Source organism: Danio rerio, chromosome 21 (genome assembly GCF_049306965.1).
Source record: "Danio rerio strain Tuebingen ecotype United States chromosome 21, GRCz12tu, whole genome shotgun sequence".
Taxonomy (NCBI): Eukaryota; Metazoa; Chordata; class Actinopteri; order Cypriniformes; family Danionidae; genus Danio; species Danio rerio.
In genome coordinates this window covers 33,471,528-33,497,683 of record NC_133196.1, presented here as the reverse complement: position 1 = coordinate 33,497,683, position 26,156 = coordinate 33,471,528, and the positions used below count along the sequence as shown (strand labels likewise).

The following is a 26,156-nucleotide window of genomic DNA, read 5'->3' as shown; positions in this document are numbered from 1 at the left end:
TAAGAAACATGTTAGAATGACTGTTAAAGTACAAAGCACAAATAAAGTACAAGTTGAAGTACAAATAAAAATTAATAAACAATTATCATGAATTTAACCATTTATTAGACATTTTATGTATAATTTGTGTTATAATATACAATTTGTTAAAATTTATTTTAAAACATTTTCTACTTCATTCATTTATTCATTTTTTTTTCAGCTTAGTTATTATTCAGAGGTCACCACAGCAGAATGAACCACCAACTTATCCAACATATGTTTTCTGCAGCGGATGCCCTTCCAGCTGCAACCCATCACTGGGAAACAGCCATACACTCTCATTCACACACATACACTACGGACAATTAAGCTTTCCCATTTCACATATAGTGCATGTCTTTGTGCTGTGGGGGAAACCGGAGCACCTGGAGGAAACCCACACTAACACAGGGAGAACATGCAAACTCCACACAGAAGTGCCAACTGACTCAGCCAAAGCTTGAACCAGTGACCTTCTTGTTGTTAGGTGACAGCGTTACCCACTGCGCCACCCCATTAATTTTTTTTAATTTGTATTAACTAGTTAAAAAAATTATCTATTGTTATTAAATAAAAAAATTGTTTAAATAATTTATTTAAATTGTATATTTGTATATAATTCATTAATACTTCATACAGAGATAATTCACCCAAACATAAAAATTTACCCTCCCTCAATGGGTTCCAAACCCTTAAGATTTTCTTTCTTCTGTTTAACACAAAAGAAGATATTTTGAAAAATGCTGAAAACCTGTAATCATTAGCTGGGTCTCATTTCAGAGGATGCATTCAAAATGCGCTGCGTCATCAGGGCGTAAAAAAGGCTGTCTCATTTCAAAAGAATTAGAAGGCTCCTTCACATGCAGCCTCAAAATGCGTCCTTCCTTTCCCAGGTAATAAAGGACACAACCGGTGGGTCCTTCGCAGCCTCGAACATCCCAGGATTCATTGCGCGCTGATAACGGCAGGACGTTTTTAAAAGAAAACTCCAGATTAAATGTATGAATTAGGTTTATTTTACTTGAATATCTTGTTGAAAATCAAGAAGAGTATGACATGTCTTACTAAACAGTAATTTTATAGACTGTTTACATGTTTATGTGTACCAGTATTGATCAAAGCAAATATATTTCCAGCTTTTGTAAACCTTGCTTTGCCTTCAGATCGCTTAAACTGTGTTTCCTTGAAAAAAAAAAGTAATTACAAATTTTAAAACAGCTCACTAACAGCAGCTGTTATGGTGGCCTGGTGATGAGATCAGTCCTCTGTAGGCTAGATCGTCTCATTTCAAAACGCTCGGTTCAGTCTGTGTGGACTTCGAAGGACTTACCTTTGAAGTCTGCATCCGTCAGAGGATGCAGCCTCTGAAAGGAGACACAGCTACTGACCTCCATAGTAGAAAAACAAATACTATAGAAGTCAATGGTTACCAGTTTTCAGCACTTTTCAAAATATCTTCTTTTATATTCAGCAGAAGAAAGAAACTTATAAATGCTTGGAACAAGTGAGGTGATTAAATGATGACAATTTTCATTTTTGGGTGCACTATCCCTTTAAACTCTTTTAGCACATTATACATGTACATTATATATTACTTATCATTTTAAAATATAGTAATTATAGTTTTAATATCTCATAGTGTAGTGTATTGGATTGTATGTTTGTTTAGACTCACATCTTTAAGAGTTCCAGACTCTTTACTGATGGCCACGATCGCCCAGATGAGGATCTGCAGGCAGCATAAGGCGCCCATACAAACACCCAGAGCTTTGCCCCAGATCGGATACACATATGAGCCATAGCGCAGAGAAGTTCGGTACATCTCAATGAAGATATAGGTCAGGATGAACTGTACACAGAAAACAATCTCTGTAACATTGTGAATAAAAGAGAGAGAGAGCGCTCTGTGAATAGAAGCATCACTGACAGTGAGATCCAGTGTCCCATTAGATTTGAATTATACATGACACTGGACACAGGACTGACGGTGTTTGATTCCACTCTACAGGTAGTAGAGACACACTTCTGATCATAAAAACAACTCTGGACCTGACCATGAAAATCTCACAGACCTTCAGGCTACTCTGACCCTAGCATGAGCTACATTATTAACATTTAAATCATGCTATAAATCTGCAAATTAAAACTTTATCACGGACTGTGCTGAATCCCACTAGAGACATGTTTGCATTGTGCTAGCTGGAAGTGTTTTTAATGATGAAAAATTGCTAAATCTGGAAAGGAATGTTTGCAGAACACACCAGCAATGTGAAAAATTGTGCTTGTAACTGCATGAAACATCTAAAACATGTTAGCAGTGTGCTAAACCAAACTAAAAATAGGCTAGCTTTTTCTAGAAATTTGATCCTTTATGTGGTAATGTATTAAGATTTGTGCTGGGAACATGCTAAAATATGCTAAGGTGAGTTAAATTGTAGGCTACAAGAAGTGTTTTAAATCATGACAGAAAATGGCTAGCAACATGTTACAATACAACTAGCAGGTTTTTTTATCATATTAGAAACGTGTAGACACAGTGAGCTACGTCATGCTAGAACCTAGCTAAAACAATCAAAGTTTCTAGCAAGCAGTGTTTTAAATCATACTAAAAACATGCTAGCAGTGTAATAAATTTAGCTAAAACATTGGCAACCCTACTGAAAAAACAGCTTAAACCAGCCTAGGCTGGTTGTCTGGTCTTAGCTGGTCGACCAGTCTGATTCTAGAGGGGTTTTGGCCATTTCCAGGCTGGTTTCCAGCCATTTCTAGCCTGGTCTCAGCTGGTCAGGCTGGGAGATGACCAGCTAAAACCAGCTTGACCAGGCTGGGAGCCCAGCCAAAACCAGCTATGTCCAGCTTAAACCAGGCTGGTCAAGCTGGTTTTAGCTGGATTTAGCCGGTCATTTACCGGCCTGACCAGCTAAGACCAGGCTGGAAATGGCTGGAAACCAGCCTGGAAATGGCCCAAACCCATCTAAAACCAGCCTGGTCGACCAGCTAAAACCAGCCAACCAGCCTATGCTGGTTTAAGCTTGATTTTTCAGCAGGGACGTTTCTAAAAATTCAGTGTGGTAGGCTAATAATGCTTAAAATAAATTGTTGTAGCAACACGCTAAAACATTGATAGTGCAAAATATTACAAGAAACATGTTAGCAACATGTTCAAACTTTACAGCTAGCAGTGTTTTCATACTGAAACCATGCTAAAAACATAATGTCAATGTGACAAAACATGCAAGACGTGCTAAATTTTGCTTATAAAATCCTAACAATCTAAAACATGAGCCAGTGAGTTTAATGAAGCTAACATGCATGCTTAAACATGTTGGATCGAAACATTAACCTTTAATAAAACTGAAACTTATTTTAAACTATCAGACAAGACATGTCAAGCTTTGAATGTTTTATCACGAGACTGATTCTAAATAGCATCTTAATCAAAAACACGACACCCACCGTTAGCAGGAATGGAGTGAAAACTACCCAGCAGGCTTTGAAGTACAGCAGCATTTTAGTGCACCAGGGAGGACATCGGCAGATCATGTCCACGATATCCTGACAGAACTGGTTCACCCCTGCAATTACATCAGAATATGTAAAAATAATGCAGATCTCAGTGAGGACATCATTGTGTATAGGACAATTTAATTACAGCTGACATTCATTCATTCATTCATTCATTCATTTTCCTTCCCTTATTTATCAGGGGTCACCGCAGCGGAATGAACCGTCAACTTACCCAGCATATGTTTTACACAGCAGATGCCCTACCAGCTGCAAGCTAGTACAGGGAAACATCCATACACTCTCATCCACACACACACATTACAGCCAATTTAGCTTATTCAATTCACCTGTACCGCATGTCTTTGGACTGTGGGGGAAACCAGAGCACCCGGAGGAAACCCACGCAAACGCTGGGGCACCATTCAAACTCCACACAGAGATGCCAACGTGACTCCAACCAGCAACCTTCTTGCAACGTTAACAACCGTGCCGCCTATTACAACTGACAATATCTTTAAAAGCATATAGCTTCTGACAAGTGTGGTCCATTCTCCAGCTTATTCTGAGCACCAGCTATTCACTTAAACAGGAAGAAACAATTTGACAGTCATTAAATGAAAACCATTAATTATTTTTTTTAACATTTTTTTGTTCCATTTAGTGGTGGGTTTACATGAACTACAATGTACCATAATAATAAACTGGCAACAAGGAAATGTGATTATACGGACAAAATTGAGAAATTTAATAAAAATGCAAACGTTGCGATAAAATGAGCAAAACTTAAATAAAAAGGTCTGATTTATTAAAATAAATAAAAGTACTTTAGACTAAACTTTAATGAATAAATACAATGCTAAGCTAGGGCGACACGGTGACTCTGTGGTTAGCACTGTCACCTCACAGAATAAAGGTCGCTGGTTCGAGTCCAGGCTGTGTCAGTTGGCATTTCTGTGTGGAGTTTGAATGTTCTCCCCATGTTGGTGTGGGTTTTCTCCAGGTGCTCCGGTTCAAAGACATGTGGGTATAGGTGAATTAAATAAACTAAATTGGCAGTAGTGTATGTGTGTGAATGAGTGTGTATGGATGGGACTAAGCTGAAAAGAAAGGGACTAAGCTGAAGGAAAATGAATGAATGAATATAAAAATAAATAATTCAGCTAAAACTTAAGATTCTGTCATCATTTCCTCACTTTTCACTTGTTCTCCTGTTTGGCTTTCTTTCTTCAGTTAAACACACACGAAAAACATATTTTGATGAAAGCTGGAAACCTACTGACTTCCATTTAATTAGTTTTTCCTAATATGGAAGTCTCAATGGTTACTAGGTTTTCAGCTTTCTTCAAAATATCTTCTTTTGTGTTCAGCAGAATATAGAAACTCATAAAGGTTTGAAACAACATGAGGGTGAGTAAACAGTGGTAAACAGTAAACAGTTTCATTTTTGGGTGAACTATCCCTTTAATTTGTTTAAAAAGGGGTCATGAACTGAGAAATAAAAATTCCCTTGATCTTTTGACATGTAAGAGGTCACTGTACAATAAAGACATCCTGTAAACTTTAGAAGTTAAAATGTTTTTAGTCTACAAATTGAAGCCAATCTTTCAAAATGACAAGTTGTGACGCAATACTGCATATAAACTAATGAAGACCAACACCTGCATCGCGCCCTATTTAGCTCTGCCCACAGCTTCACACATGTAGTATGTACAATGCTCAGCATATTTGAGTACACTCCATGTTGAAAATAATTATTTTCATCCATTTCTCAGTAAATATAGACAATGTATTTTGGTGCATTTAAACAAAACAGATTCAGATTTTAGATTCAATTAAAATGTTAAATATTTTTGCTTCTCTTGATTTTTTCCTCTTTTTTTAAATTTGCATTTAATATTTTTCTATAACATGTAAATTTGGGTGTACTAGTTTTTGGATCTAATGTATATGCACAAATATAATTTTGTACAGCTTCCTATTAAAAATATTAATTTAAAAGGGGTGTACTTGTATATGCTAAACACTGTAAATAATGAGTCAAACACAAGTCTACACTATCAAAACATTCAATGTGGCTTCAAGCTCCAAAAACACCAAAAAAAAAGGGTCAAAATGACAAAATAGCCAAAAGGACTGTTTGTCTTCTGCATCAGATCAGGGTGGCTGTTTACTACTGGCAATATGACACTTGTATGTTGCGCTGTTGATTCAAATGAAAATACGTCATACTAATAAGGCTAATAAAGTCATATTTACAATGTGTTTAGTGTACAAAAGTGTTCATGGAGCTTTGGAGCTTGAAGCATGATAAAGTTGTGCCACTGAAGTCATGGTGAAATAATGGCATGTTTCTAAAATGTTTTTTGGTTTGAACGTCTAGGGACCACTGCTGTATATGGAGGATAGGGGAGCTCTCTGAATTTATCTAAAATATCTTAATTTGAAGTTCTCACCCAATTGGAACGGCATCAGGATAAGTAATTAACAGAATAAACATTTTTGGGTGAACTAACCCTTTAAACTGCAAAACTCATGAGGAAACAAAAGAACGTGTACCATAGAAGAACGAGATGCCAATGCACATGAAGAGAGTAATGATGATGAGACCAAAGCTGGTGCTGAAGGAGTCTATGAGCGTAAACCAGTATATCCCACCCTGTGATGGACAAACACAGCACAAAACCAGTATCACAAGAATATCACAATGAAGATGGATGGAATGATGAATTTAAATAAACATGGCTGATATATTTTGACATCTGTGTACGTGTATTTATAAACACAAAGGACTAAAATCTTACGTCAGTGATGAGCAACAGGCCCATCAGATAGAAAGAGAAGCAGAGCACTGCCAAGAACAGCGTCTTGTGCTTCAGATTGGACCTGAGCTGAGGAAACTCGTCCAGCACTGCCGTACAGATGCCCTCCATGTTACCAAACTACAGGACAGAGAGACACAAATTGACATTATAAAAGAATTAAACAATGGGCTTTATTTTCTGTCAGGAGTGTACAAACATGTCCTAGGTTTGCCTGACATTTGCATCAACAGAATTATTCAGATGTTTGGTTTGCTGTCAGGGCAATATGAAGACTGCTGTGTGCCATCATCATCTGCAATTATCTGTTTGCTTTCATGTTTACATTAGAGGTTTGGCAAACACTTTATTGCCAAACAACTGCATGCGGGTTAAAGGGGAACATTTTTTTCAGGCATTAAGAAAATAAGTGTCCACACATAAAACACTTTCTTTCTCATAGGCTTTGGTCATAAACCTGGACTTAAAATATATATTTTCAAAGTGATTAAGGATTTACAATGATTTACAAAATAAATTCACTAAAGTTTAATTCGAAAATCTTGTTCAGCACACAAATAGAGAAATAATTATTTTTATTAAATATTAACCCCACTGTCACAAAGCTTTTGAGTTCACAATTGAAAAAGATACACTATATATGCACATTATATAAAATTTGACAAGAAATGTTCAGGTTTAGTCCAAAAAAAAAGTATATAGACCCTTTTGAGGGATGTAAACAATAACAATGGTCCCAACGTATTTACTATTTTACATTTTTCTTGTCTATAACTTCCAAAAATCCAAAAAAAAAAGTCAAATATTGATAAATAATGTTATGATAGCTGGTTTAACATTAAGTTAGGATTGAATTGCCTCTTGTTACAGTTATGAAATAGTTTGATAACAAGCAGGAAATACTCATGGGTCAATGACATCACCACATTGAAATATATATATATAAAACAAAATATAAACTTTAATTTGAAAATAAGTAATTTTGTGTAGACAGGGGAAGGAAACCTGCTGTGTGTTCAGGCACATTTACTGAAATGAGTGTAGTGCAGTAACAAACAGTAGTAGTGCAGTAACAGACAGGATGTGCACAGCGATTTCACACATTTCTTGTGAAAACCTGCTTCCTCAGCTTTTATACAGCCACACTTCTAACCTGGAAACACTGAAACCTGATAACTTGGATTCATATTACACAGGATTCCCACACTTTCTTTCCCATGGGCTTTGATTATAAATGTGGGCTTTAAAAAAATTCTACAAAAAAATATTCTTAAAAAGATAATAATAAAAATAATTGTATATAATTATGATATATATATATATATATATATATATATATATATATATATATATATATATATATATATATATATATATGTATATACTACACTATATATTTACATAATATATTTTACAATATATTATTTTTCAGTGATTAGCATATATAAGTACACCCCTCACAAATCTCTCTTTTAAATTCTTTTTTTTTTATTAAGAAACTATACAATATTTTATTTGTGCATATACATTAGATTAGTTAGTACTGAAGCCAAATCTGAAGTCTATCTAACAAAAAAACTTATGATAACGGTCCAGAAACTAGTACACCCACATTTATTATATGTTATGGAAAAATATTAAATACAAATTTTAAAAAAGAGGAAAAAATCAAGAGAAGCAAAAAATTAAAAAAAATTTTTTTGAAAATGTGTAGGTTATCTATATATAAATATAGATATAGTTATCTATATATAAATAAATAATTTCCCACATACTGCGAAAAAAAATGCTGGGTTCCACACAATTCCTTCATGTCATCCCTACACAAATTGATTAAGTAAACTTAATCTGTTATGATCACCAGTGATCGAGCGGCTGCATTATATGGACTACATATTCCAGTCATGCACCGCTCACACGCACCAGTTCCTCATTTTATTGATTACACACAGACACACAGCTGAAGCTGCTCATGGACTGATTACAACAGGACCATTTAAACAGCACATACATACACATCATTGCTAAGTCATGTTATACTGTCTGTGAACATTACAGCATGTTTCCTTTGCCTTGTCTTGCTGTGTTTAACCCTTGCTTTGTTTGTTAGTTTATGTTGCCTGCTGCCTGCCTGTACTGACCATCTGCCTGTTTATCGACCATGACTCAGGATTGCCTGTTTACATCTGTTTGCCCCTGTGTTGACCCTTAAGAAATGCGTTGACTCAACTAATTTTAAATAAGTTGTTTGAACAAGCAGCAAAATGTGCAGATTTGAATGTGCCGTGTATAATTTTCCTCATTTTTGGAGCAAAACAAGGAATTCAAACTTTCATAATTTTTGAAGGAATATCAGATCAAATGAATGCACCTTTGATGAGCATATTTATATGTGTGTAACGTGACTGCAGTGTGTTTGCCACAAAAATACTTGTCAAAAAAAAAGTGATTAATATAAAAACCTGACTGAACTAGATTAGATTGTCTTACCAAGGTGTCCACTCCCAGCATAAAGAGCATGAGGAAAAACAGAATGGACCAAAACACTGATCCAGGGAGAAGAGCCAGGGCTTCTGGGTAGGCAACAAATGCCAGACCAGGACCTAAAAGACAACCACAAACACTCTTTAAAATAATAAACCATGAACTGGATTTAAAACTACAAGGAAGCGTTTGAAGCGACTGCAAATCATGAGGATGTTGTGGGCAGAGCTTTGACAGGATTAGAGAAGTAACGTAACAGACTAAAAAGGAAGTACCTGAATCTGCCACCTTGTCCACAGGAACGCCCTTCTTAAATGCCATGTGACCAAGGATAGAGAAGATGGCAAAGCCTGCAAAAAAGCTGGTGCTACAGTTCCCTATGGTGATGATAATAGTGTCCCTGCAACAAAAAAAAGAAAGGCTTCAAGGTTATACAGTATTTCATGGCTTTATTATATCACAAGTCTACATGCCAGATCAATCAGATTTAAAACACTGTAAAAGATGCTGTAAAATTTACTGTATTATTGACAATTTTGGTTGCCAGTAATTCTGTATATTTTACAAGTATATTGTAAATTACCAATTACAATTTTACTGTAAAACTACATCACAATTGTAATTGTTAATTTACAGTGCGCTTGTACATTTTACACAATTACTGGCAACCAAAATTGCCAATAATACTGTAAATAATTAACTGATTCACTGTCTCCAGTAAATGATTCACTGATTCAATTGATTCATTCAGAGTTAGTATCCAGTAAATGATTCTCTGATTCAAATGATCCATTCAGAGGGAGCATCCAGTACATGATTCGCAGACACAAATGATCAATTTAGAGTAAGTCTCCAGTAAATGATTCATTGATTCAAATGATTCATTGAGAGTTAGTATCCAGTAAACGATTTGCAGACTCAAATAATCCAGTCAAAGTGAGTATCTAGTAAATGAATCGCAGACTCAAATGATCTGTTCAGAGTGAGTCTCCAGTAAATGATTCACTGATTCAAATGATTAATTCAGAGTGAGTAACCCATAAATGATTTCCAGACTCAAATGATCTGTTCGGAGTGAGCCGCCAGTAAATGATTCACAGATTCAAATGATCTGTTCAGAGTGAGTATCCAGTAAATAATTTGCAGACTCAAATGATCCATTCAGAGTAAGTCTCCAGTAAATGATTCACTGATTCAAAAGATCTGTTTAGAGTTAGTATGCAGTAAATGATTTGCAGACTCAAATGATCCAGTCAAAGTAAGTATCTAGTAAATGATTCGAAAACTCAAATGATCTGTTCAGAGTGAGTTTCCAGTATATGATTCACTGATTCAAATGATCCGTTCAGAGTGAGTATGCAGTAAATGATTTGCAGACTCAAAGGATCCAGTCAATTTGAGTATCTAGTAAATGATTCACAGATTCAAATGACTTGTTCTGTGTCTCCAGTCTTCAGTGTTGTACTGATTTTACAAATTGATCTGAATGGGGTTGAGCTTGTGAATGCGTTTTTTTCTCTCTCTCTCTCTTATATCATGAATTATTAGTATTGTTATTAGAGCATGACAAGTTTTGGTAATTTGGTTGTCATGAAAAATAAACATTCATCAATATGTTACTTTAAAATATGTATACTTTTACATTTATTATTTAAATAAAATGTAAAAAATCAAGTACTTTGCACTCAAGTAATATGAAAAAAAAATATATATATATAAATATAAAAATAAAAAAATATATTATAAATATATATATATATATATATATATATATATATATATATATATATATATATATATATATATATATATTATAAATAAATAATAAAAATGATATATTCTTATACTAGAGTAATATTGTATTACCATATCCTTGCCTAAGTGTCTAATTTTCATCCATCACTACTAATAAATATCTAATAATAAAACTAACGAATGCTAAAATTACAAAAAAGTATCAATTTGTATATTAAATAAATATAAACAATTATCAGTGTTTACATAATTAATTTAAATAACTAAAAAATAAAGAATAGGGAAAATAAAACACACATTTACTTCTTGATCCAAAGCACACATGCAGCTTCTATTATCCCCAGATCCTTCATTAGATTTTACAAGACAAAATGCAAAACTGTGTTAAAGGGGTGGTCCACTACGATCTCATATTTTAAACTTTAGTTGATGTGTAATGTAGCTGTGTGAAAATAAACAGCATCTCTGAATGTAAAAAGTTCTAAGTTCAATGCTAAGGGAGACCTTGGTTTTTACAGAGTTAGCTTAGCAAAGCCTACAATGAACGAATTTTGGGGACTACAAAAAAATACTTCCGCCCCCTGTGACATCACAAGTTCGTTTACTGCGCATCCCACACTGCGCATGCAGGTAAGGTCCGTGGCCAGAGGTGCTGTAACGTTATAGCAGAGATGAAGCTAAAAATGCATCTAAACACGGCTGTTTCCACAGAGCTTCATCTGTTTCTGTATTTGGGCTTCCAAAGGACACGACACAAAGACAGAAGTGCCTTTAGTTCAATATTAATTAACTTCCAGAGAATTATAAAATACTCAGCAAGCATGATTTGACAAAACAGCTCCTGAATCTCTCCAAGTTCAGTGCTGGATTCGGCTAAAATCTCCTCAAAGCAGAAGTTGTGATCTACAAGTAAGTGTTTTTATTTTTTAAAATTGATCATGACATGTACAGTGTCTAGCGTTAACTGTATGCTGTAGCAATGATGTAAACAATGCGAAATGCTGCTTTGCGGGCAAACGATTTAGCTACAAACTCACATTTATCAGCCAAACTCCTGTAAACACACACTCACTCCACCAGCACGATCTCTTATGTGTGTGCGCGACTGCACTGATTGTCTTGGCTTTTTCATGTGTTTCACATCTCAGATAATGAAGTCGCAAAAGATATGTGGATGATTTATATTACTTACACCTGCATATTCCGGATACTCGTAAAAGACGTCATGACGCATAGAGTTAAAAAAACACAGATTAGCTTACCTGACTAGTGGTCGCAGCAGAATAATAAATCAAGGCTCAACAGGTAGCATCTCACATCTTGTGCTTTATTCTTCTGTCACGATATATTACAGAAAATAACTTAATCCGAGCATCAGAGAAAAAGAAAGTCCCGCGCTCTTGCGCTTGTTACAGAAAGTTCACACCACACAAACACACACATAGACGCACACACAGACGCTGTTAAAGGAGCCGCACCCCTTTTTCACTCGTTAGTTACAGACACTTGTCAGATGTTATTTTAGAGAGCGGGCGCGAGGTTGACTTCATGTTTACACAGCAGAAAAGCGTGTGCTTTTACGGGCGTGACGTGGAGCCGATCCGCCAATAGCAGCACATTATGTCGATGACCAATCAGAGTCACTTAAGGGCGGGCCTTTTAGAGGAACTAGGAAATATGACAGTCGTTTTCATGTTAGCTGAGTAGCTGTGTATAATCAAAGTGAGATATATGAAAAAATTACGCGATTTCCGTCAAGTGAAACATAAGCACACATTGCTTTGCATCTTATAAACACAACCAAGCCTTAAAATTACATTCTGGACCACCCCTTTAAAAGTCCTTACCTGATGACATTATTGTCAAATTTATTGTAAGAAGCCATGGACAGGAGGCCTCCAACTCCAATACCCAAAGAATAGAAGATCTGCGATGCAGCATCATTCCACACCTACAGTGACAGGAGGTCTTTATTGTAGGATATAAAACTGAAGGAAATGAAAAGTTGTTTAAATGAGGTTGTTTAGTGTACCTGTGCATCAGCCAGCTGGTCCCACTTAGGAGTGAGGTAGAAGGCGACACCATCTAAGGAGCCCTCAAGGGTGGCTCCTCTGATGATGAGGACCAACAGTACAAAATATGGGAAAGTGGCAGTCACATACACCACCTACCAGAAGAGGAAAGGGAATCGATGAAATGGCCTTGTCACCTATCCAAGCCTTGAGAACAACGAATAATAACTTGACTTCTAGTTGATCATTTGGTATCAGAAGTGGCTTATTTGAAAATGCTCAATAATATTCATGTCTGGTGACTGGGCTGGCCAATTCTAGGGCACCTTGACCTTCCTTGCTTCAGGAACATTGATGTGGAGGCTGAAGTATGAGAAGGAGCCCTCTCCTGCTGAAGAATTTGCTCTCTCCTGTGGTTTGTGATGTAATGTGCAGCACAAATGTCTTGATACCTCAGGCTGTTGACGTTGCCATTCAGTCTGCAGATCTATCGCATGCCCCCATACTGAATGTAACCCCAAACCATGATTTTTCCTTCATCAAACTTGACTGATTTCTGGGAATCTTGGGTCCATGCGGGTTCCAATAGGTCTTCAGCAGTGTTTGTGATGATTGGGATGCAGATCAACAGATGATTCATCGAAAAATTCTACCTTCTGCCACTTTTCCAAATGATCAACTAGAAGCAAGTTATTATTTGTTGCTCTTACGACTGGAATCGACGTCAAGGCTTTTGTCAGGTGGTGTATAGAGTATGGCGTCCACATGAGGTATCTTAAAAATATTTGAGTAACAAATAAAACAGCAAACACACTATATATTTATATATTATGTAGTGTATATTATAATTTAACAACATTGCTATCTTTCCCAATTTAATACAGTACTCTTCTTAGAAAACATCAGCAGTTGGTACGGTACATACTTTCAGTGTCACCTTCACTTGAAATGACAATCCTGTTTATATAAAATAAGCCAGCTCCCAAGCAAGTTTCAGCTTACAGACCTGTTGCTATGACAACAGCTACTAGATGGGTTTATACTTTTAAAGAACAAACTATCCCGAATCATGTCAAATCATCATCAATCGAATCCAGCTGACTGAGTAATCCATGTATAAAGAACTGACCCCTGTTGTTCACCACTGTTGTTTTGGTATATATATATATATATATATATATATATATATATATATATATATATATATATATATATATATATATATATATATATATACAGTTTTTTATTTTTTTAAAAAACATTTTAAGGACAAAATTATTAGCCCCTTTAAGCAAATTTTTCGATAGTTCCCTATACAATAACCTGCCTAATTACCCTAACCTGCCTAGTTAACCTAATTAACCAAGTTAAGCCTTTAAATGTCACTTTAAGCTGTATAGAAGTGTCTTGAAAAATTTAAAGTCAAATATTATTTACTGTCCTCATGGCAGAGATAACATAAATCAGTTATTAGAAATGAGTTATTAAAAACTATTATGTTTAGAAATGTGTTAAAGAAATCTTCTCTCCGTTAAACAGAAATTGTCGAAAAAATAAACAGGAGGGCTAATAATTCTGATTTCAACTGTACAAAATAAATACAAACAATTATTTGTGATTAAATATATATATATGTGTGTGTGTGAATATATATATGACGGCTCATTCTGCTGTGGTGACACCTGATAAATAAGTAAAATGAATGAATTAGTGTATAAATGTATATTAATACAACTACCTAATTTGTAAGTTTCCCCTACCTCCACACAGTGTTATAAATGTAATATCTCAGTGTGATTTAGCAGAAAACTATTAGAAATTCCATTAAAAAACTGCTGAAATGTATAAATATTATTTAATGTATTTTCTGTGGTGTGATGAACCCCTTAATATTAGGTGATTTTTTGTTTTTAATCCTAAAACTCTTTGAAAGTCAAAAATCCAAAATATTTACACAAATTACAGTACCTCAACATTACTATAACAACAATCCCACACCTACTTTCCCATGGGGAATAAAGCCAGCTGGATGCGCTGTTGATCTAAGTCTTTAAGGTGTGTCTGGGTAAGGTCTAACCTTGCCGGAGCTGTGAATGCCTTTGAGCATGCAGAGGAATATGATGATCCAGGCAGCCAGCAAGCAGAGAGCGAGAGGCCAGCGCACCGGCCCGGGATCACTGAGTCCTGTGCTGTGTACCACACCCAGAACCTTCTCACTAAACACACACACAAACACACAACACTCAGTACAATTCATAGCTTAACAAACCAGAACTGTTTCAAGTGTGGTTGTATAGTTCAATAGCATTAATCTCGTAAATGAACACTAGAACAGATACAGGTTTAATGTCACAATAACCACAGCACATATTTGTTGTATATTAACACACCTCTATCTGTGGTATTTTTAGATTGTGGATGTGAACAAACAAGAAAAACAAGCAGAACAAATTACGATAACAAACTTGGTTACAGTGTATGATGGAGTTGAAACAATGAAAGTATGAAAACGTTTAAGGCCACGATGTACTTCACGTCAAATGTATGGGTGTGAAGCTGTTTTGACGTTTGTTTCAGAACGTTTGTAAGAGCTTGTCAAAAGTGAACTTTCCAGAAAAACTCAATAATGTAACTATTGTTACTATAAATAATGCTCAATTATTACAGATCATTATACACTTAAACTTTCGCTGCTTGTTCAAACTTGAAACAACTTGAAACAACAAAATTCGTAACTTTTTTTGAAGGGGCAACTTAACTGTTTTATGTTAAAACGATTGAGTTAACTTAATCGATTTTTGTTCGGACAACATGAAGGAATTGTGTAGAACCCAGCGTTTTTACAGTGTAGACCACGGTTGTCCAAACTCTGTCCTGGAGGGGCGGTGTCCTGCAGCTTTTAGCTTCAACTAGCCTCAACACATTCGCAAGGATGTTTCTAAAAAGCCTGGTAAGAGCTTGATTAGCTAGCCCAGGTGTGTCTGATTGGGGTTGGAACTAAACTTTGCAGGACACTGGCCCTCCAGGACCAAGTATGGACATGTCTGGTGTAGACCAATAGTTAAACTTGTTTTGTTGGTATTTGCTTTTTGACTCTTACAATTCTAGTTACTGTTGACTTGCACTTTTTGAATGACCGAAGATCACAGTTTCAGCTAAAATTCTTAATACTCCACTGAAATAATATAAGCAGGTAGGAGAGTAAGTTAATAGATTTCCACAGATTTTAGCCCATCATTGAGTCTTTGTTTTGGTTGTATCCCTTTAAACAGTAGGTTATGCATATTGAACTTGATTGAAAGCTATAAATATCACAAATGAACATTTATTACAAATAAACAACAGTGCGTTTTTCACAAACCATCACTAGAGTTGTGTAAATGTGTGTAAATTTACATTTCAAGTTCAATTCATTAATATTATTGACTAACATTTATTGACTAATTATTGACTATATTAATATTCTCTTATATTCCCTTTAGGTCATATAATTTGTTCTTATGGCATAAATGTTAATTTTTATGCAGATGATCCGCAAGTTAATAGTTTATGGAATGCTCCATCTCACCCCCTTTTTAAAGTTAAACTATTTAAAGTAACTTTTTAAAGTTACTTGCCAGTAAAACTGAAGCCCTTCTGGTTGGCTCTAAGTCTCTTCTTTCCAAAGCTCAGATCTTTTACTCTATCTATCAATAATTCTCCAGTAAATTTTACAACTCATGTTAAAATTCTTGCCGTTATACAAGATGTTAAGCTTTTGTTTAATTCACATATTAGTAATATTTCACAATCTTCCTTTTTTCACTTAAGTAACACTGCAAGACTTCTCAACAATCTCAACAAAGCACTGAAGTGCTTGTTCATACTCTGGTTACATCAAGGATTGATTATTGCAATTCCTTCCTATCTGCTCCAACTTCGCAGATTACAGTTAATCCAGAACTCAGCAGCTAGGGTAGTCACCCGCTTGCGTGCTTCTGAACACATATCCCCAATTCTCTTTCACTTGCATTGGCTTCCTGTTCTTTACCTATAAAGTTTTTCTATCAACTTTCGAAGCTCTTCACAACCAGGCACTCGATTACCTCTCTGATCTTCTTCACTTGCACACTCCTCTGCGCTCACTGAGTTCTTCTGCGGCTGAACTGTTATCAGTTCCAAATTTTAAGATGAAGTCATTTGGTGGCAGGGCTTTTAGCTGCACAGCACCACAATGATGGAATTCACTGCCGTTAGATATTCGTCAGGTGGAATTTATTTCCAATTTTTAATTCCAGGTAAAAACGTTTCTGTTCAGTATTGCTTTGAATGATTTTCTGGTTTAATATTATGTTTATTATTCTTCTGTCTTGTATTTTATGATGTGCCTGTGACATATTGTAAGGTGTCCCTGGCTGCTTTGAAAGGCGCTTATAAATAAAAGTTATTACTATTATTATTGATTTTAAAATTTTCATATGATTTATTTACAATAAAGTTTGCTAAGTAATTTCTTTTAGTAGATATATTATATGAGAGACTTGCTTAGTTTACCAAATAGTAGTGGATCTAATTAGATTTGCATTGTAAACATTCAATAAAAGTGAAACGGTATTATTTTTATTTCATATATTAAGTTTTTAGTTATGATACTCCCAAAATCATTTGCATATATCTACAGATTTATTTACAAACTTTTCCGCAGAAATAGCAAAAAAAGTCTGCAGATTCTTTCTGTCCCTACTCATTACCAGTGCTTAATTTGTAAATGAATCAATTCCGAAACAAAACCAGAAAATAAATGTTACTGTGACCGATGTCCACCACACAACTTCAGCTTTCCTGGAACATGACATAAACTAAGCGGTTAAATAGAAAAAACATCAAATTTCTGAACGATCTTTAATTATTTAGTACAATATAACGTTATGGGTCAACCCTGGATTAAAAAAACAGACAAACATGTAGCTACAAACATAAATCATGTGAAACATCACTATTCACTATGTTTCTGTCTCCCACTATCCTGACCCAGGGGCACAGTTTCATCTAGATCAGGCTCATTATCAGATTTACTCATGGTTTAAAAAAAAATAATACATGCCTGACTGCCTCTGGCATTTTGAAAGTACAAATATTATTTAGGTAGGCCATTATGCCACAATTTATTTTACTGAGCGCAAAACAATAATCACCAACCAATGAGAGTGATTGTAAATGTAAGAAAGTTGATTGGTTGAAAATGACTACCTTTATGTGTGTGTTGTCCTTTTTTCGCTGTTTTTTACTTTGTCTTGTTCACATTAGGGATGCCCCGAATATTGGGCAACCGAAATTATTCGGCCGAAAATAGCCAAAAAAAGCCCTTTCGGTGTTCCCGGAACGCAAAACATGAATATCTAACATTTCCCAGAACAAGATCTGGCTCAAATTAAGCACTGCTCATTACTATAAAACAAAATTAATAAATTAACATTTTTTTCATTATTTGTAGGTATTTGTTACATAATCATACTTTTTTACTAGTAAAAATTTATGTAAACATTTAAATAGACAAACAAAGGACAAATTCTTACTTCCAGAACACCTCTGAGGGACTTTGGGTCGAATTAGTTTTGTTCTGTGAAGAAAACAGATGACATTTTTGTTTGTTTGTTTACTTTTTGTACATGAAAAACACATCTTAACTGGCAACACAGATGGCACTTTAACATTTTTATTCTTAGCTGACTTACTGCACATAAGGCGATGTTTTGAAGAGCATCACATGACCAGGGCAGAGGGCTCTGGAAAGAACTGCCCAGGTAGTAGAAGGTCCAAGCGATAATGACATTATAATAGAGACACACGAGAGTGGATACACACAGCATCCCTATGCCAATACCTGCAACAAGACCACAGCCATCTTTAATCCTTCATCCACAGTAACTGATTATTTCTCATGCAAAGTGCAGCTGCGCAACTTTGATTAATAGATTTAGCTCAATCTCAAAGCCAGAATTAATTGCAGAAATGTACCTTTGAGGAGGGGACAGCATTTCCAGACAGTTATGGGACCCGCAGCCCCATACTGGCCCAGACTGAGCTCCATGAGGAACAGTGGCATCCCCGTGAAGAACAGCATGATGAAGTACGGGATGAGAAACACACCTGCAACCCAAATACACAAGACAATAGTCAACCTTCTATAACGTCAAAAGATAAAACAATAATAGTTATCCTGTCGCTCAAATAGTGGAGCCTGGTGCCACTTTACAATGATGTTGTATTAGTTAATGTATTTACTAATGTGAACAAACAATGAACAATACATTTATAACAGCATCTGTTAACATTAGTTAATGGAAATAAAACTGTTCATTTTTATAGTAGTTCATGTTAACTCATCATTAGGCCTGTCATGACATCTAATATTTGTTATACAGTGCATCCGGAAAGTGCTCATAGTGCTTCACTTTTTCCACATATTTTTATTACAGCCTTATTCCAAAATGGATTAAATTCCTTTATTCTACACACACAATTCAAAATTCTCACACAAAACCCCATAATGACTAGGTGAAAAAGGATTTTTTTAAGTTGTTACAATTTTTTTCAAAAATAAAAGACTTAAAAAAATCAGTATTCACAGCCTTTGCTCAATCCTGTATTGATGCACCTTTGGCAGCAATTACAGCCTTAAGTCTTTGAATATGATGCCACAAGCTTGGCACACCTGTCTTTGGGAATGTTTGCCCACTCCTCTTTGCAGTACTTCTCAAGCTCTATCAGATTGGATGGCAAGCGATGGTGTACAGCCATTTTCAGATCTCTCCAGAGATGTTCAATAGAATTTAGGTCTGGGCTCGGGCTGGGCCACTCAAGGACATTTACCGAGTTGTTGTGAAGCCACTCCATTGATAATTTGGCGGTGTGCTTTGGGTCGTTGTCCTGCTGGAAGATGAGCCGTCACCCCAGTCTGAGTATAAGAGCACTCTGAAGCAGGTTTTTATTCAGGATGTCTCTGTACATTGCTGCATTCATCTTTCCCTCTATCCTGACTAGTCTTCCAGTTCCTGCTGCTGAAAAACATCCCCACAGCATGATGCTGCCACCACCATGCTTCACTATAGGGATGGTATTAGCCTGGTGATGAGCTGTGCATGGTTTTCTCTAAAGTAACGCCTGGCATTCACTCCAGGAAGTTCATTTTTAGTCTCATCAGACCAGAGAATTATGTTTCTTATGGTCTGAGTTTCCTTTAGATGGCTTTTGGTAAAGCTCTAGAAAGAGTCCTGGTGGTTCCAAACATCTTACACTTACAGATGATAGAGGCCGCTGTGCTCATTGGAACTTTCAGAGCAGCTGAAATTTTCTGTAACCTTCCCCAGCTTTGTGACTTGAGACAATCCTGTCTCGGAGGTCTACAGACAATTCCTTTGTCCTTATGCTTGGTTTGTGCTTTGACATGCACTGTCAACTCTGGGACCTTATAAAGACAGGTGTATGCCTTTTCAAATCATGTCCAATCAACTAATTTCACCAAAGGTGAACTCCAATAAAGCTGCTGAATCATTTCAAAAATGATCAGGGGAAACAGAATGTACCTGAGCTCAGTTTAGAGCTTCACGGCAATATATGAATACTTATGTACATGCAATTTTTCCTGTTTTTTTATTTTTTTTTTAATTTTTTAACAATTTCTAAAAATCTTTTTTTCACATTGTCATTATGGGGTATTGTGTGAAGAATTTTGAGGAAATAAATATATTTAATCCATTTTGGAATAATACTGGAACATAAAAAATTTTGAAAAAAAGGGCTATGAATACTTTTCGGATGCACTGTATATTTTACTGCACTAAAATTTATTGCAATAAATTACATCATTGTCATTGTTAGACCATGTTATGCCACACATTATAGTATGGCAAGGTGACAATGTAATAACATTATAATGCAAGTATACACTTTCAAAAACACACATAATATTTTGTTCTTAAGTGATTTTAACAATTTAATAGTTAGAATGTTAGGAGTTAGAATAGTTAGGTTTTAGAATGTGAATATGCATATTTTAAACAAATAAATAATAACAATAAATGTTAAAACATTTCAAGGTAACAAGATTAAGAAAAAAAAGTAACATGTTTAATAAAGTAATTTTAGACTTAGGCTTGTTACTTTGTTTGTTAACATTTGCACACACAAAAAATCAACTCCCAGGCAAAGCAAGAACTCATATATGCACCTTGTATGCAATGCAAATCTCTGTATAAAAGTAAAATGTAACTAATCTTCCCCTTAATGTTAATTTTTGAACTTTAAACAGTTTTGTTGCTACCAATTGTAGTGAAAAGAGTGAAAGTGATGGGCTGAGATGGGTGGAATGGGATTTGAAAAATAAATGTTGGACTCAATGAAGTTCACTTGGATAAGCACCACAGCTCAGCATGTTCGAGCATGTGCGCCAACCACTGAGCCACAACCTCAAATTAAGTCATTTGTGCCGGTGATTCCACACTCTTAAATCACGGGAACCTGTCAGTGCTTTCCCCTCTTCCAGATTTGCATAATCCATACATTTTACATTAATCTTCAATCCATCAAACACACAGAAAACACTATAAGTCTGTACATATTGCCTTACAAACAATTGCACAATATAAACGCCACCCAAAATAAATAGAATCCAATTACATGTGCATTTCTTTCAACTTGAACTTATGCTGATCATAAACATTCCAGATGGATAAAATCTACATATTATTATTATTATTATTATTATTATTATTATTATTATTATTATTATTATAATCATATAAAACCAACATCAGATATTACTTTGGAATGGTTTTATACAAAAAATACAGATTTTACTTGCATATGTTTTCACTTTCAAGTGAAATATGATTATGGATTGTGCTGTTTTTTTTATAAATAACTAATAACTTAAGCAGCAAATGGATTAAAAATTTTAAAGTATTCAAATTGTTTGTAGGTGCATAAAATAAAACTCTAACATAAACTGGTTTTATTATAAATCCCACAATACTCAGACCCCCTAGTTGCAATAATATATATATATATATATATATATATATATACACCTCTGTTAGGTGTGCATTCTGACACCACGACAATGACACAAATCATAAACATAAAGCTTTTTTTTTTTGGTCTCTTGTCAAGATAAGATTTAAAATGGTAAGGATTAAGCCAAAATTTTTTTATCTACGATCTTACATTCTCTTTCTCAGATTTTACTCCCCGGAGCATCTGACATCATGTACCTCACTCAGGACATGCGTTAAGGCTTCCCCTGCCGTAATACACCTAAAACAAATACTGCTGTAAAACTCATCAATGGCAGGCAAGCCTTTTCTCTCATCAACGGCAGGAAAAGAGTTAAACGAAATAATTTACAGATTTGATGCAGATCATAATATCAGCCATACATGTAAAGCAAAAATACTGTCCTTTAAATCGGTCACGTCCAGTGGCCATCATCATTGAACTAATCGCCATGATTATAAGCTGGTTGCTTTTCTGTTTGTTTCATTGCTCCATTTGTTAGATGTTTGCTCCGTTATTTTGCGGTCTGTACTTTCATATTGAAATTTTGTCAAAATTTAGTCCAACAAAATATGACAAGATATGAGAAACCTTCATTTAATTAATTTCAGACAATTCAAACTAATAAACTAAATGAATGAAATCAGCTGCCATAGTTCATGTCCATATCAAACCTGATCTAAATATGTAAAGTCAAACTATTTAGTGTAATCTGATCTATATATGTTTATATAACAAAAACTTGGGAGAAATGTGTATTTTAATATTCCTTACTCCATACAAAAGTTTTTTTATGTACTGTTTTCAAGTCAACACCAATCTGAGTGCTGAGGGTTCAATTCATCTTAAGGTAATTCTAAAGCTTTTCTTTATCACCCTTCAAAAACCTGACTAGTCATTTGTATTACTAACATCTTTACATAGCAAATTTCTCCTTTTTTTTGAGGTCTTGGTTCAGGCAAATTTGTTTCAGAGGTTTAAAGAGGAGCCCGTCCCTATTGCAGGGAAAGGCCTTTGGTTATGCTTGGTTGGAGAGAAGGATGGATTTCAGGCTTAGAGCAACTAAATGTCCTAGTTTACCCATGAAAGACCCATTTACACAGTAAGTTCACAAACTCTCATAGGAACTTTTCATAAGGTAAAATCACAATGACTTATTTCCGACACACTGATTTTAATAAGTTGTATATACAACACTCAAAAAATGACATTTGCTTTTTGTTCAAACAACTTATTTAAGTTTAGCTGAAATAAAACAATTCTTGATGTATTTTTTTGTGGAAAACTTAATTATGTTTCATTTACTTAAATTTATATAAACTAATAAATTAATTCCTTCATGTTGTCTCAACACAAAATGATTGTGTGAAACCTAATAATAAACTTGAATTTGGAACTTGATTCATTTTACGATGCCTATGGGATTGGCTGATCTTTTAGGCTTTACATGAATGGACTTTAAATGGAGGGATGCAATACTCAAAGATCCCCATCTGTGTTTCGAAAAAGATCACATGAGTTTGAAATGACATAATGGCGAGTACATGATAGCAGAATTTAAATAATTTTGGAGTAAATTATAGTGAATCATAGCTCAGAACTACCATAAGCTGACTCTTGGACGTCACTTGTATCGTCAATTGTATCGCCAATATATTGAATCATATATATATATATATATATATATATATATATATATATATATATATATATATATATATATATATATATATATATATATATATATATAAAGTTGAACCAAATCCCTACATATAACATTTTGATTAACCTTCAAGTTTTTAAAAATGATTCCCAATAATGTTGTAGTGTACATTATTTTATCAATTATGACCACAAATTAAATTAATTTAAATGAATCACTAAAGTGGATGAATCTCCATTTAAAATGGCAGAAATTGAAACTGAAATGATCTCCTGTGTTCCTTTAAGTCCAAAAAGAAAAGTCCTAAACTCCAGAAAAAAAAAACTATTAGACCATTGTTGTCTATGGAGGATGAGAGAGCTCTCGGAGAACTTAATAAAGGAATTTTCATTTTTGGATGAACTGCCCCTTTAAGATCTAGTTTTCATATCTGCAGTCACTCACCTCCTCCGTTTCGGTAGCAGAGGTAAGGAAACCTCCAGACATTTCCCAGGCCAACACAGTAGCCGATACAGGAGAGCAGAAACTCATACTTGCCGCCCCACTGATCTCTGGGAGGCTGAGCAGGAGGAGATGCTGCAGAGGATGGAGGCTGGGACTGAGAAGCAACAGGAGACAACACAGCCCCGTTCTGATGTGCTGGACTCTGCCAAGAAAAGCATTCAAAAAAGGTCAACATCATCCAGTATTTAGATCAGCAAAAATAAAGCCGAGCATACAGTCAGTTTTACAGCTCTTTGATTCTTTAGGACTATTAAGAAGAACCAACTGTAAAACAGTATGAATGAGGCAAGTGTTGGCACAAGAACATGATGGAAATATGGGAGTTGGCTCAGGAATTCTGGAAGACTAAATCTCTGTCCTTATTTTCATGGTAACTGTCTGGCCACACCCTAGCAACCACTTTGGGCACCCTAGCGTCTGAACAGCAACTTCAAGAAGCTGAAAAACTAAAACCAAAAGGATGTGTTACATCAGCAGCTGTATCAGTGTCTGCCATTAAATGCCTATTTGATTTTTTTTTGTTATCAACACAATAAAATAATTATGACCCTATTAAAACCGATATATTACAAACTATTTCTGCCGCCTGATTTAAGATGTGTGCTGCTGATCATGCAGTGTTTTATAAGAGCCTCAACATTTATATTCATTAGCCTAAATATTGGTTACAACTTTTCAAATCTAAGGGGTTATGAGTATCATAAGGACCAGACAAATTCTGCTGAATTCTGGGATTTCTGGGATTAGATTTTGAGAGTATAGAAGCTAAAAACAAAACAAAACAAAACAAATAAAATAAAATAAAAAGTAATATAATAAATCGGACACAAAACATCGAAACTTTGCATATTTAAATGAGTAAATAGAATGAATGACAGGTTCAAAAATCTGCAGGTTCCTTTAGGTAGATTCCCTGTGGGCCTAATTTTCAGTATCAGCCAAAGCTTTCATATATAGGGGCTGAGGATTGATCTTTTCATCTGGACAGTCAACCAGTCAGTAAATCTTTCTAATAACCTTTATGCCCACACAACCAGCCATCCAGAGAATCCTAACTGCTCCATTAATTATAATATAAAAAGTGTTTCTTGTATAATGCTCTAAACTACATACAGTGAAAAAAGGGAAACTATTGTGTCCTCCATTAAAAGTTATTTTTTATTGTATTAAGTGAAAACAAATATGGTTTATAAGTCAATGGACATCTGATAGTAATTAAAAACCTTTAAATACTGTCTTCAACTCTCTGTAGGTTTGTTTTAAGATGTCCATATAGAACCCATCATTGTGTATTATACAAATTTATTAGTTCTGTAGACAATATCATTGGTATTTGTTTCTTTTTAACTGTGTTTATTTTAGTTTACCTTTTTATTTAAAGCAGTTTGTTTAGTTCCATTTACCCCTTTAAATTCTCTTCAACAGATGCAACAGAATTACTTTTTTGTTCCAGGAATTACAACAGAAAGTAGCCGTAAGTCATTTCAATACAAAGCTCCTTTTGACTGGATTCTTTTATTTCAATTAAGACATTTAGGACTAATTTATCTTCTTTTTTTGGAAACAACTTGTAAATGTTATTAATATTGGTCCCAATTTAAATGTGTATTATTTGTTTGTATATCAAACTGCACTTTTGATTATTTCTTTTTGTTTGGTTAGGCTTTAGACTGTGCACTCTCAGAAATAAAGAGCTGTCACTGGAGTGGTACCTTTTCAAAAGGTACAAATTTGTACCTAAAGGTCCATATTAATACCTTGAGACAGTGCTTATTATTTCCTAAAAAGTGCAAAAGTGTTCCTTTTAAAATGTTAGGTACTATTATGTACCCTTGAGGTATTAATATGGACCTTTATGTACAATTTTGTATCTTTCGAAAAGGTACTTCCCCAGTGACAGCTCACGTACCTTTGATTCTGAGAGTGTGAGGAGTGTTTAAGGTGAAGAGTGCTGCTTGTTTCTTTATTTCTTTTGTTTAGCTTTGTGTTTGTTATGACCTGTTTTACTTTTGATTCATGTACTTCTTAGGGATCCGCTCAAAAATGAGATTGTTCATCTCAAGGGGCTCTCCTATTTAGTACATTTAAAATTCAAATTAAATTCAAATTCAATTTGCCTTAAAGCAAAAAATTAACCCCCAAGAGAAAATTAAAAGCATACATTTTTCTCAAAGTATCATTTTTTTCTATAAACAATCAGTGTCATGTGACCACAGGAAAAAGATGTACTGCTGTTCAGTTTTTATGCCATTTCGATTATCATCTTGCATGACATTTATAGCCATACTGAAAGTGCCAGCAGTTTACCTCAGAGCTTGAAATAAAATAACTAAATAACTAAAACAACATAACTTTGTG

General features: G+C 34.8%; 1 protein-coding gene across 1 annotated transcript in view; it reads right to left on the bottom strand.

Moving 5' to 3' along the window:
* The window catches only part of slc6a7 (solute carrier family 6 member 7), a 31,985-nt gene that overhangs the window by 2,168 nt on the left and 3,661 nt on the right, over positions 1-26,156 (bottom strand). Inside the window, 13 exon segments of the mRNA NM_001080580.1 lie at positions 1,697-1,870; positions 3,478-3,596; positions 6,085-6,184; positions 6,330-6,467; positions 8,838-8,950; positions 9,107-9,231; positions 12,434-12,537; positions 12,619-12,753; positions 14,676-14,814; positions 18,154-18,197; positions 18,313-18,461; positions 18,596-18,727; positions 23,739-23,940. Coding sequence (NP_001074049.1) covers positions 1,697-1,870; positions 3,478-3,596; positions 6,085-6,184; positions 6,330-6,467; positions 8,838-8,950; positions 9,107-9,231; positions 12,434-12,537; positions 12,619-12,753; positions 14,676-14,814; positions 18,154-18,197; positions 18,313-18,461; positions 18,596-18,701 — 1,446 coding nt within the window. The 5' untranslated portion in view covers positions 18,702-18,727; positions 23,739-23,940.